Genomic DNA, 14,218 nt, shown 5'->3' with positions numbered 1-14,218 from the left:
AACATAATGATGGTCATTATGGCCAAACAGTTCTATTTTTGTTTCATCAGACTAGAGGACATTTCTCCAAAAAGTACTATCTTTGTCCCCATGTGCAGTTGCAAACCGTAGTCTGGCTTTTTTTAATGGCGGTTTTCGAGCAGTGTCATCTTCCTTGCTGAGCGGCCTTTCAGGTTATGTCGATATAGAACTGGTTTGACTGTGGATGTTACAAATCCCTTTTGGCCCGACAGTCTAGGGGAGATGGTAACGAGACCCGTAACATAACTCATGCAATTTATAATAGTGAAAAAGTAAAAGTGAGAGCAAAATAACCACAGACAACTAAATTACCGTCAAACACATGGTTTATTGGAAAACACACGGTAATGGGGGGAGCAGGAAAAGGGGCTGAGCTGGACCCAAGGAAAGAAACAATAAGCATCCAAAAACACCCCTAAGCTAGACTAGCCTATTTCAACAACAGCTAACTAACTAACCAAAAATACAGTGGGTGGTCCGCCCAGTTCTAACTAGGGTATTTAACAAAGTTTACCTACGGGTAGTGTATGCCCATGGGCGACTTGTCTTGGTTCACCCTTTTCCCACCAGAAAACAAACACCATAACCAAAAACAATACTCACAGGTGAGGACAAAGTGATATGGAGGTGCTCAAACAAAAGATAGCTCAATACATAAAGAGAGATAGAGACATAGTAGGAGAAGGTGAAAAAGAGCAATCTACAGACATATGGCATTTACAGAGAGATTGCGCTCTAGAGCAAACAACTGACAGGGTTTTTAAACCAAGGGAAAGGAACTGTGATTGGGTAAGAAACAGGAGGTGTGTCTTCTGATTGATGATTGTTTGGTGACTGATTGGTGACTGATTGGGGAGAAGGAGAGGAAAGAACACAGGATACCTGTATCCGTAACAGTGGATATAGATACTTTTGTACCTAATTCCTCCAGCATCTTCACAAGGTCCTTTGCTGTTGTTCTGGGATTGATTTGCACTTTTCACACCAAGTACATTCATCTCTAGGAGGCACATATCCTTCCTGAGTGGTATGAAGGCTGCGTGGTCCCATGGTGTTTATACTTGCGTACTATTTTTCGTACAGATGAACGTGGTACCTCCAGGCATTTGGAAATTGCTCCCAAGAATGAACCAGACTTGTGGAGGTCTAAAAAAAAAAAAATTCTGAGGTCTTGGCTGATTTCTTTTGATTTTCCCATGATGTCAAGCAGAGGCACTGAGTTTGAAGGTATGCCTTGAAATTCATCCACAGGTAGCCTAAAAGAAATTTCTAAAGCCAGGACATAATTTTCTGGAATTTTCCAAGCTGTTTAAAGTCACAGTCAACTTAGTGTATGTAAACATCTGACCCACTGGAATTGTGATACAGTGAATTATAAGTGAAATAATCTGTCTGTCAACAATTGTTGGAAAAATTACTTGTGTCATGCACAAAGTAGATGTCCTAACCGACTTACCAAAACTATAACTTGTTAACAAGAAATTTGTGCATACATACATACAGTTGGAGTCATTAAAAATCATTTTTCAACCACTTCACAAATTTCTTGTTAACAAACTATAGTTTTGTAATACATACATACATACATACATACATACATACATACATACATACATACATACATACATACATACATACAATTACAATTGTAGAGAGGTGGGTCCTGTCCAGAAACAACCACTCTTCCCTTGGTGATATTTCACCACATGCTTATACCTATCCAGTCTTCACATTGCCTAATCTCAAATCGACCCCTGGATCCTACACCGCATGCACTTGTGGAGATCGGAGAAGATTTGACTGGTATAAGCAATATGGTGAACCTTCCACCTAGCAAGCCTATCAGAGGGCAAGATGGAGCTATTACCATATTACTTACACCTGTCAAATCCTCCCAGATCTCCACAAGTGCATAGGGTCTAGGGGTCCATTTGGGATTGTGGCTCTGTTTGGCCAGAGATTCACAGACAGTCTATCACTGCTCCTAGCTGAAGTCGTCTCCCCCTCCAAACCCCAGGAAGAAGCCAAGGATGGTGAAGAAGCTGACAACGTTGCCGGCCATCACCAGGCCACAGGCCCCCAACTGGATCTGCAAGAGAACAGGATAATGTTCATTGGGTACCAAACAGAAGAAAACAAACTGAAACAGGGATGGACTACCTGGACTTGTCAAATAAGAAAGGTTCATTTTCATTCTCTGTTGTAAAACATCTGAAAATGTTTTCTGTTGTGTGACATGAACACAACCTAGATAGGACACAACTAGTGAAAGTGTCATAATTGCATTTATTAGATACACATTACAGGTGTACTAACCACCTTCAGTCACCTTAGCTAGTATTGGGTATCATCGGGACTTGTACTATCTACCTGTCACAACTACATGTAATTTAAGTTCAGCTCTCCCTATCCAAGTCATTATAACCATTATGAGATTCAACACTAACTGACCCTGAACCAGTTATTCATGGCATAAAGCAACTAAACCCAACACATGACAGTCATTGGCAATTGACAATATCAGGACTCACTACTGCACGCCGGGCCATTATGATGGGAAGTGCGAACGCAGATACCACAATTCCCGTAGTGAAGAAGTATGCCAGCTCTCTGCATGCGTTGCTGGCCACATCACTGTCATCACTGAGCCTTCTAGATATAAAGGTGGGGATAGGAGCGAGTACATAGAAGAAAAGGACGAAGAGAGGCCAGTACACCCTGTGAAAACAAATCAGTTGTGTTAACATTCACCTAGTTTATTTGTCACAGATTCAGAACATAGCAAACGCCATCAGTGTAACACCTATTGTGGGTCTCAAACACGGGTCACCCAGCCCACATGCAAACCCACTAATCACTGCTCCAATAGGGTTAACCACCTTGGGGGAAAATGTGACACTAATATAGGCATTGCATCGCAGTTAGTTACATAGTTAACTTACATATTTTGTCCCATTTAGCAAGAGTGTCTCACAGATTTCAGAGGTAGGGGGCAAACACGTACCCATATTGCTCCAAGGCACAGCTCAACAGGAGGAATGTCAAGCCAATGGCTCCACTGAAGGACAACCCAACCAGTGCTATAGGATGACAAATACAGAAATGTTGAGGTAGTTATAACTTTAGAGACAGGGTACTTAGCAAGATAGAGTGGTAGACTATTCAGTAGTGTCACGACGTTGCCCTCTTTGGGTACAGCGAGTACTATCCCCCTCTCTCCTACAACTAGGCTGCTGTGGTCAGAAAGGTCGTAAATTCCTGGAGGAGATTATCTCCTCATTGCCACAATATAGAGACAGAGTGGATGTTCATACAGAACAAAGGAATTTCTTCCACCTCACAGAACTTGAGGTCCGAACAACATTTATGTTCTGGAGAAGGTATAAAAGATCGGTGAAGAATCCAGCTACGAACTGGTCCGTTTGGCGCAATTTTGTGGGGCTCATGGGAGACGCTGCGGCCACATTACCATAACGCTGTTTATATAATAACCTCAGATATGAGGTTTACATCTAATTTCTGTATAAGATGAATGAGTGAGGATGATACTGACTGTAAAATTGTGTAATGTGATTTTGGACTGTTTAATGAAGGAAACTCCAATTCCCTTTTGAGTTTAACTAAATCAGAGACCGCCCATGAGCACAGTTATGGTCGGGCATCCTGGGACAGGCCCTTTTCTGCAATTTCGAATAAAAACCCCAACTTGAGAATTTCTCAACAGACCCGTTTCCCTCAATTGCGAGAGGACAAAGGTTGCAGACCAGCTTATTTCGATAACGAGAGGGCCAAGGTTTGAGACCAGACTGCTGAATATTTTAACCATCCCACATGGTTAAACTCTTAGACTATCGATACCGACAGAACAAGAACAAGCCTTTGATATTAATTACTAGTCTGCAGCTAGGAATTTGGTATCATTGAACGCGAAGAACGACAACCGCCGAAACATCTATAACATGAATGAATGTCACTGAACTATCCTTTCTAACCACGACAGAGAAAGGACAGACTCTCCAACCAAAACAAACTTTTCAACAGAGATCCCGACGACACACTGAGTGTAAATATATATATATATATATTGATTGCAATTGTTCCCGAATGAGTGAGCGTTGATGTGCAAAGGGTTAGCATTTCAATTGTTATAATTATCTCAGTCGACCCCAACTTCCTTTTGTACACCTAGCTGCAAAGCCGGTTTATCCCACTAGGGAAACTCCGTTATCATTTCCTTGTAACTATCTACTGTTTGTTTATGTATTTCTGTGAATTACTTAGTAAGTAAATCAATGATTTAAGACAATTGATGTATGGATGACTCATACTGAAGACTGGGTTCGTGCAGATAACCAACAATTTACGACGTTTGGAATGATACTGACGTGAGGTAAAATAATTAATTAATTAATTCAGAAGACTATTGATCAGATATGAAAATATCTGAAAAGATATATTTGGAAAATTACAACTTTCTAAATCTGAATATTTTCCTTGGTGCCCCAACTTCCTAGTTAATTACATTTGCCTGATTAGTTAATCATGAAATGCTAATTACAGAGAATCTTTGATAAAAACTAAAAGTCTTCAGTTAATGATAGTAAAGACACGATAGTAGAATCTAAGGAGTCAAATGTCCCATCCAGGGCAAGGGATTTAAGTAGACTTATTCAAATACTCAGGGTTATGACATATACAACTTATAACAGTAGTCCCTCAAGCAAGAGTTGGTTCACAGTTTTCAGTGTGGATTGGCTTCCACTATTTCCCCCTCTATTGTGAAATTATAAGCACATAATTCTCAAGTAGCCCAATAAATCATACTTGAATCATCAATGTTTGGAAATTCACAAGTAATTTGTATCATTTTATTATATTTCAATACTGGACAAATAAACATGCATGCCACGCTGTAAAGTACTTAAGTAAAAAATACTTTAAAGTACTACTTAAGTAATTTGTTGGAGTATCTATACTTTACTATTTATATTTTGACAACTTTTACTTCACTAAATTCCTAAAGAAAAGTATGTACTTTTTACTCCATTTATTTTCCCTGACACATAAGTAGCAATTACTGGGTGACTTTCACTTGAGTCATTTTCTGTTAAGGTATCTTTACTTTTACTCAAGTATGACAATTGAGTACATTTTCCAACACTGAGTGCACCGACAGTGTATCACGACAAACCAAACGTGATATGTGACAGTAACAAGTGGTCGTATGTGGACTCGATAGACAATGTTACACCTGACTTACCAGTGGCGGGAAAACCTTTTATGGAAACATGTTAAAAGAGTTTTGTAGAGCAAGTACATATTTTTGTATTTTTTTTTACCTTTAATACCCGCCATTGTCTTAAACGTATTCAATTTTCTGTCAGTTCCTCTTCTTTGTACTTTGTTTGTTGTGTTGACATTCGAGACTGACTTCCTATTTCCTCCTTTGAACTTTTTCTTTGAGTCAAACTGACTTTCTTAAAGGAGCTGTTTCTAATACCGACGCGTGCGCAACAATGGATCAATTCAGACAGGGTTGGCTTATATTATTGACAACGTGTAAACTATATTTCGTCTCCTAATGTTTATTGAAAACAAAAAAGAAATGTGCACAATGAACACTTGTCTCTCAAATACATCGTTACAGTGTTGGTTAGCTAGCATTGACATGAAATCAGTCAAAACAAGACATGAAGAACAAGATAAAACTAGCTGAAACGAGCCACCTACGATGCTCCACATTTTTCATTGTAGCTAGCTTTGTGGCCACTCACTAACAAAGCATGGCTTTCCGGTGTCTCCCCCTGCCAGAATTCTCACCCCTTCGGGTTCTTCATTGCTGCGACATGCTTGCTACTTCAGATTTCTGCTCTTTGCTCCTTTGTCAGTTTAGCCTACATTACTACATTTGCCCATGTCGCCCGTACCCAAATCCGCTACTGATTTTTGTAGCGGATTTAATAAATCTCTCTCATGTCTTATTCGACTAGTATTTTTGAAAGTGTAAGGATAATAATTCAGTCATAGTAGTTCTAAAATAATTATTGCTTGCCAACAATGGTTAATTCTGGGGTGCGCTCAGTTCGCTTGAACGCTTTCTACTTTGCGGAACGGTTTGTACTGAACTACACAAAAACCGTTTGGTGCGTATGGCTTGAAGCAATGACAGACGTATTTAAAAGTGGGTGGCCATGCTGACAGTGTCCCTCAACCCCTCCCCGTTTTTTAACTGGCTGTTCAGTACAGCACCGTTTCCGTACAGCTGAACGTTCCAGAACGTAAAAACATACTGATGTTTCGACTTTATTGATTTACTAAATAACCAATAGACGACTACATGGGCGTGGATTCGCGACAGCGTTTACGGGAATTGACAAGACGCTTGCTTGGAAGACTCACCGCCGAGATGTTGCAACTTCATTGTACAGGATTTAAAACCCTTATCGCTGATACATGCTCAAAAACATCATAATAATAGGATAATATAAGTAGCCTACACTGAAATTGGTCCGTTCTGGAAGAGAAAGTTATTTTTTTCAGATATTCGTGGACGGCATAAAGTAATAGACATAGGTGAGTTTCATTTATGGGGCGTTTCATCATAGGTTATTGTCACTGGTCTACTGTAAGTACTGTAATAGTGTAAGTAAGATGTTTATATTCAGATTTCCCTTAATTCACATACTCCGAGTTTAACATTGTGCTTTTTGAAGATACACGTGGATTTAAATATGAACAATGGTTTTTTTTGTCATCAATTAAAGATTTTGTATGATTTTGTACTTTTTCACCTTTGCTTTCAGGTAGCCAATGATTTTGGATTAATCGGGGTTTAAATATATTGAGCTAAAATTACATCAAAGTTACTATTACATATTATGCACTTATTGAAGCCATATAGTAGCCTACTATGGCTATATTTTCATCCTCTTAACATTTAATATTATCTTCTTTAGTGAATGCCTCGAAACAAGGCAATGGACATGGGCAGGCAGCTGTTGGTAAAGATGCAGAGGACGAGGAAGGGCAAGTTCACGCCAATCCCTGTATTACCACAGGGCCTCGAGGTCCACTTCTACCTGCGAGACTCTCACCAGCTGGAGTTTCTCCGGGGTTGTTACACTGCTGAGGAGCTGTGCAGAGAGGCAGCTAAGAAGTGTGGTGAGTCTGAGTCAGTGTTACATACAAATAAATATATGGACATTAATACAGTAACATAATCATAGTTTATGTCCCCCCTCTTTGTTCACGCTTTCTATACTGCTCAAAAAATAAAGGGAACACTAAAATAACACATCCTAGATCTGAATGTATGAAATATTCTTATTAAATACTTTTTTCTTTACATAGTTGAATGTGCTGACAACAAAATCACACAAAAATTATGAATGGAAAACAAATTTATCAACCCATGGAGGACTGGATTTCAACTCTGATCCAACTTTGATGTAATGTCCTTAAAACAAGTCAAAATGAGGCTCAGTAGTGTGTTGGCCTCCACGTGCCTGTATAACCTCCCTACAACGCCTGAGCATGCTCCTGATGAGGTGGCGCATGGTCTCCTGAGGGATCTCCTCCCAGACCTCGACTAAAGCATCCGCCAACACCTGGACAGTCCGTGGTGCAACGTGGCGTTGGTGGATGGAGCGAGACATGATGTCCCAGATGTGCTCAATTGGATTCAGGTCTGGGGAACGGGCGGGCCAGCCCATAGCATCAATGCCTTCCTCTTGCAGGAACTGCTGACACACTCCAGCCACATGAGGTCTAGCATTGTCTTGCATTAGGAGGAACCCAGGGCCAACCGCACCAGCATATGGTCTCACAAGGGGTGTGAGGATCTCATCTCGGTACCTAATGGCAGTCAGGCTACCTCTGGCGAGCACATGGAGGGCTGTGCGGCCCCCCAAAGAAATGCCACCCCACACCATGACTGACCCACCGCCAAACCGGTCATGCTGGAGGATGTTGCAGGCAGCAGAACGTTCTCTACGGCGTCTCCAGACTCTGTCATGTGCTCAGTGTGAACCTGCTTTCATCTGTGAAGAGCACAGGGCGCCAGTGGCGAATTTGCCAATCTTGGTGTTCTCTGGCAAATGCCAAACGTCCTGCACGGTGTTGGGCTGTAAGCACAACCCCCACCTGTGACGTCGGGCCCTCATACCACCCTCATGAAGTCTGTTTCTGACCATTTGAGCAGACACATGCGCATTTGTAGCCTGCTGGAGGTCATTTTGCAGGGCTCTGGCAGTGCTCCTCCATGCACAAAGGCGGAGGTAGCGGTCCTGCTGCTGGGTTGTTGCCCTCCTACGCCCTCCTCCACGTCTCCTGATGTACTGGCCTGTCTCCTGGTAGCGCCTCCATGCTCTGGACACTACACTGACAGAAACAGCAAACCTTCTTGCCACATCTCGCATTGATGTGCCATCCTGGATGAGCTGTACTACCTGAGCCACTTGTGTGGGTTGTAGACTCCGTCTCATGCTACCACTAGGGTGAAAGCACCACCATCATTCAAAAGTGACCAAAACATCAGCCAGGAAGCATAGGAACTGAGAAGTGGTCTGTGGTCCCCACCTGCAGAACCACTCCTTTATTGAGAGTGTCTTGCTTAATTGCCTATAATTTCCACCTGTTGTCTATTCCATTTGCACAACAGCATGTGAAATTTATTGTCAATCAGTGTTGCTTCCTAAGTGGACAGTTTGATTTCACAGAAGTGTGATTGACTTCAAATCAAATGTATTTATATAGCCCTTCTTACATCAGCTGATATCTCAAAGTGCTGTACAGAAACCCAGCCTAAAACTCCAAACAGCAAGCAATGCAGGTGTAGAAGCTTGGAGTTACATTGTGTTGTTTAAGTGTTCCCTTTATTTTTTTGAGCAGTGTATTTTTCTCTCTATTTCGCCCTCTCTGTCTCATGCACTCTCTCTCACACACAAACCCCTCTCACACTGTAAACTCTCTTAGACCAATAGTCTTACTAAGATCTCTCACTCAGACTCAAACTCCAAGTCTTCTTTTCCCCCTCCTGAGTTGCTCTTCTGAAAGTGTGTTATGGATAATGAATATGAAAGGTAGCAACTTGCTGGTTCTTTGTTGAGGGAAATCATATCTCTCTCTTTTTAGGTATTTCACCTCTTTGCTTCAATCTGTTTGCCTTGTATGACGAGGGCATGAACATCTGGTACCCTCCCAATCACACCTTCAAAATCGAGGAGAGCACCTGCTTAAAGCTCCACTATCGCATGAGGTAAGCCTAAGGATATGTTGCTCCTCAGTTTGTCACAAATATTGAAGGAACGAAGCAGAGGTAACAATTTTTGATTGCAGCAGCACTTTGGTCTGCAAATTTGCAAACTTGAGATAAAAATAACTTTCCTACAAAAACTTCATACTGACATTGAAATACCCCGTCTCTTTATCCAGGTTCTACTTCACCAACTGGCATGGTGCGAATGACAATGTGCCACGTGTTTTCAGACATGCCCTCAAGAGAAAAAATGGCAATGGGCCGAAGACCGAATCAGGGGGTACGGCACTCCTTGAGGCTGCCTCACTGAAGTATCTGTTCGCCCAGGTATAATTTTGCACAACATTTTTTTTTAAACAGTTGTATCCTCAAATGTAGAATTCTAGCATACACAATCATATATCCTGATTCATGTGTTTGTGCATTGGCTTTTCCCAGGGTCAGCATGACTTCCTGAAGGGGCGGGCCGCAGTGCGTAACCCTCAGAATGAAGAGGAGGCCCACTGTATTGAGAATGAGTGCCTGGGGGTGGCAGTGTTGTCTATCACACACAATGCCTTGGAGAAGAACATCGTCAACCCACATTTAGCAGGACAGATCAGGTAACTAATCGTCACTCACAAAGAGGTTCAAAATTAAGCTGGTGTTACTGTCTTGCTGTCGGTTTACCATCTTTCTTATACACACTCATGCACACACACACACACATACACCCCCGACTCAACCAAATCTCTTTCCATCCCACCCAGCTATAAGAAATACATCCCAGAGAGCATGAACCAAATCATCAAGCAGCGGAACTTCCTGACACGACTCCGCATCTCCCGGGTGTTTCAGCACTTCCTTAACGAGTTCAACAACAAGACCGTGAAGAGCAACAAAGTCAACATCCATGACATCAAGGTCAAATACTTGGCTACGCTGGAGACTTTGACCTGTGGGTTCGGCTGTGAGGTGTGTAGCTAGATGTATTACAGTACCCATAATGCACTGCGTAACCATGCTTGCAGACACGCTATTAATTAAAGAAAGAATGGCACTGGGCCGAAGACGGAACCAGGTGGTACTCTAAAAGTCTGTGTAAAGTACTGTATGTGTAGCTAACATAATGGTATCCTGTCTCATTACAAGATGTACAAGCCTGAAGTGCTACGTGTTACTGACAGCGAAGGGGAGATCGAAGGAACACCCACTTCCTGTAACCAGGGTCAGCCCACCCAGTACCAAGTCCTTGTGTCTGGAAATACAGGGATCAAGTGGCGGAGGAAGCAACAGAATGTGAGTATAGTATTTTGTAGTTTAGAATGTGTAAATGATGGCATCCATTGTATCATTCTTATCTAAATGTCATCTGATATGTTGTTCATAAAGAGATAAAAACATTTAATGTTCATCTATTTCTCAGAATGCATGGACTGCCAAAGAGAAGAAAAAATCAAAAAAGTACAAAACCGACATCAACAGGAAGAACAAACCAGCTCAAGACGTTTCGAATGACTGGAAAACCTTCTCTGATTTCTATGAGATTACACACATCAACATCAAGGGCTCCACAGTCACTGTCCACAAGCAGGACAACAAAAAGATGGTAAAGTTTAATTGGTTTAAAGGTGCAATATGCAGAAATCGCCATATCCTGGTTGCTAAAATTGTAATAGTTTGCCTAATTTCAGTTAATGTGACAAAACAAGCAATGTATAGTGTAGAGAATCATTGTACCATCTAAACCGATGTGAATATATATTTTCAATAACGAAAGATATTGTATTTTCAGCTGTTTGAAGCTGGTGTACAAAACCGAAAGCAAAAGAGTCAAAAACGAAATTTAAGAACAGGAATCATTGAATTTGATGGGGTCTCCCAAAAAGTTACATGTTGCAGGTTTAAGCTTCAGAGGAAACTTAAACATTCAATCATGCTGAATATCTGAGTGAGCAATCTTGAATGAGACTCCGTCAGTGTATACTCTATTACCCATTTTCTCTTTCATATTGGACATGCACCTTCATTGTCATTAGTTGTCGCTCTATCTCCACCACAGGAACTGAGCCTGGGTTTCCATGCAGAGGCATTGTCTTTTGCCACCCTCGTTGATGGATACTTCCGTCTGACAGTGGATGCACATCACTTCCTGTGTACAGATGTGGCCCCTCCCTCTGTGGTACAGAACCTGCAGGAAGGCTGTCATGGTCCAATCAGGTGAGCTTAAATATTCCCATTCAGTGGTTAGAGAAAATGTAAATATTCATAAAAAACACATTTTTGTTCAACTGTCAATTTGTTCAATTATACAGATATCTTGGTCAGTAATCACATTTCCATCCACAGTTTTTATGCGAGTAAGGTCACATCGTATAGATTTAAAATATCACGACAGCCGTGTTGGAAGTTTCGGTCAATTTTATAATTTCTGACAGATCATTTGTTTGTTTGACATGGTAGGATCATATCGAAGTGAACTTGAGTCACGCGATGATATGGTGTGTGGTTCTCTCACTATAACTCGGGAAACCATGCAATTTATTCAGCTACAGATTAAATAAATTATGATGAACTTCACAGTGATGAGCTTGATGCACCTTTCCTTCCAATCAATATCGAGGGTCTTATTCTGGTGACTTGATGATCGATGCTTGTCTGACATTTAACAAATACAAATATTCTCGCTCTTATCCATAATTATCTCATCATGTAGACTATCTGTACAGACTACCTGCACTGTATCTGTGATCTGTTGGTTAAAGCACACATGCCAAGACCAGAGTAGGCACATTTATTATTTAACAGAACAATTTTTGTGACCACTATTGGTCGAGTGGAAAATGAAGAAAAATACGTTCGATTTTTATTCGGTCCATGAAAACGTAAGTGAAAAAGTGCATTTTCTGTGCACTACTTCACTGATTTCTGTGCACTGATTGTTATTCGCAACAGGTCCGTTTGGTGGAAACCCACCACTGGTTGGAAAATGCGCATATTTTAGAATATTCGGATGAAAATCTGTCGCCAATTGGTTTGAAACCTAGCTAGTGATACAGTAATACTGCTATACTAGTGTAGAACTGAGTTGATCCACCCCTTTTCCCATGATGTCATTTGGCCCCTCCCCCTCCAGCATGGACTACACCTACCACAAGCTGCGTCAGGAGGGCAGGGAGGAGGGCATGTATGTGCTGCGCTGGAGCTGTATCGACTATGACCACATCATCCTGACTGTCAAATGCAATGAAGTACAGTACCACTTCCACCATCTGCCTCACCCACAGTCATTTAGACATGTATACAGCCACTCTCATTTTCAGACAATGATACATTTGAACATTTTTGTGAGGCTTTCTCACTTTTAAAAACATGGCGGCGCTATCATGTTAGTGACTATCTTGTTAGTCATCATTATTTGACTGAACTGAATTGTGACAATTTGTTGCTGTAAAATGGTCTGTGTTAAATAAATTGGCTCGATTACTCTCTATACTTGTTCTCCTCTTCTTGGCTCTCCTGCTGTAGGTGGACCAGACCGATAGCCATCCGTACCGTAGCTTTAAGATCGAGGTGGGGCCGGAAGGCTACGGCCTGAGTGGTACAGCCCTGAGGCAGCCCTCTCTCAGGGAGCTGATGGAACAGATGATTGGCCAGAGACTTAGCACAGACGGAGTCTTCTTCCAGCTCCGCAAGGCCTGCCCTCCGCAGCCCAGAGGTATGGTATGATACCCTGCCCAATACTACACAAACTTAGAAAAAAAGGTGCTATCTAGAACCTAAAAGGGTTCTTCGGCTGTCCCCATACAAGAACCCTTTTTGGTTCCAGGAACAACTCCCATTCCACAGAGGGTTCTACATGGATCCCAAAAGGGTTTTCTACCTGTAACCAAAAAAAGGGTTCTATCTGGAATCAAAAAAGTTTGAGTACAGCTGAAGAACCCCTTTGGAACCCTTTTTTCAAAAGTGTATCACCACGGCACCTAATCCCTGACCATGGTCCTGCCCAGAGGTTTGGCACCTTATGCCATACAATACACCAGACCTGGATGTGTTGTTCTCTTTATACCACTATCAAACAGGAAATGTTGCTCAGTAACAGTGGTTTTCCTGAATTCGGCAGCTCTGTCGCCTGTTCTCACGTCAGAGGGAGAAGATTGGTGTGTGTCTATATTGTTTCCCATTTCAGCTTTTTTTTGTTTGTTTCAGAAATGTCTAACCTGCTACTAGTGACAAAGAGAGATGCAGAGCCGATGTACCCCGTACAGAGTCATGTCATCTTCCACAAGATCCTCAACGAGGACATAGTGCAGGTGTGTGTGTGCGCTTGTATGTGTGGTTGTGTGTGTCTGTCTGCTTGTGTGGATTTGAATGTGCTTGTGTGTTTGCATGTTAGCCTTTACTATGTGTTTACATTATGTTTGTGTGCTCAGGATGCCCTACACTGACAATACTACTTTTTTATTTAATTTCCTTCGATCTACAAATAATGCTATTCTGTCCATAACCGTGTCTTGTCTCTCATATGTCTATATAGGAGGAGCACTTGGGCTGTGGCACCAGAACTAACATCTATGCTGGCAAATTGAAGATAAAGAGTGAGGAAGAGAAGGATGTGTGGGGTTCCCAAACCTATCACGAGGTGAAAGTGGTCCTGAAAGTGCTAGGGTCCCAACACAGAGACATCTCTATGGTGAGAACACACACATACTGTATAAACAAAAATTGGCTTTGTAAATGAATGTGGTTGGCATACGCATGAACCTTTTATTGCAGTGGGCTAAATCAGTGTCACACAGAGTGTTTCTTGGTAGTCTTAAACAAATCTACTTTTGTTTCAAAGTATACACATCACACTCATGGTTATGGGCTTAGAAAATAAGAAGACGACTCTACCATGTCAGGTATAGAGTTGAAGTGTATTACATTTTGAGTTTACGTCCCAATATTACACTCTTATAT

General features: G+C 41.6%; 2 protein-coding genes across 2 annotated transcripts in view; one reads left to right on the top strand and one right to left on the bottom strand.

Moving 5' to 3' along the window:
• Positions 1-329: 329 nt before the first annotated feature.
• Positions 330-5,484, bottom strand: LOC135516898 (leptin receptor gene-related protein-like). The gene is made up of 4 exons (XM_064940970.1): positions 5,361-5,484; positions 3,026-3,101; positions 2,553-2,739; positions 330-2,110 (listed from the first exon to the last, which is right to left on the bottom strand). The coding sequence occupies exons 1-4, from the start codon at positions 5,374-5,376 to the stop codon at positions 2,006-2,008; spliced, it is 384 nt and encodes a 127-aa protein (XP_064797042.1). The 5' UTR covers positions 5,377-5,484; the 3' UTR covers positions 330-2,005.
• An 875-nt stretch (positions 5,485-6,359) lies between these two features.
• LOC135516883 (tyrosine-protein kinase JAK1-like) overlaps positions 6,360-14,218 on the top strand; it is a 28,425-nt gene continuing 20,566 nt past the window's right edge. The window contains exons 1-13 of the mRNA XM_064940965.1: positions 6,360-6,594; positions 6,978-7,182; positions 9,154-9,277; positions 9,454-9,604; positions 9,716-9,879; positions 10,027-10,231; positions 10,409-10,555; positions 10,683-10,865; positions 11,319-11,476; positions 12,393-12,507; positions 12,785-12,974; positions 13,466-13,569; positions 13,794-13,949. Of these exons, the coding sequence (XP_064797037.1) occupies positions 6,981-7,182; positions 9,154-9,277; positions 9,454-9,604; positions 9,716-9,879; positions 10,027-10,231; positions 10,409-10,555; positions 10,683-10,865; positions 11,319-11,476; positions 12,393-12,507; positions 12,785-12,974; positions 13,466-13,569; positions 13,794-13,949 (1,899 nt within the window). The 5' untranslated portion in view covers positions 6,360-6,594; positions 6,978-6,980. The remainder of the gene's footprint in view (positions 6,595-6,977; positions 7,183-9,153; positions 9,278-9,453; positions 9,605-9,715; positions 9,880-10,026; positions 10,232-10,408; positions 10,556-10,682; positions 10,866-11,318; positions 11,477-12,392; positions 12,508-12,784; positions 12,975-13,465; positions 13,570-13,793; positions 13,950-14,218) is intronic.

This window comes from Oncorhynchus masou, chromosome 3 (assembly GCF_036934945.1).
Source record: "Oncorhynchus masou masou isolate Uvic2021 chromosome 3, UVic_Omas_1.1, whole genome shotgun sequence".
NCBI classification, from domain to species: domain Eukaryota; kingdom Metazoa; phylum Chordata; class Actinopteri; order Salmoniformes; family Salmonidae; genus Oncorhynchus; species Oncorhynchus masou.
Note: the sequence above shows the minus strand (reverse complement) of the source record. Positions and strands in the feature narration are given on the sequence as shown.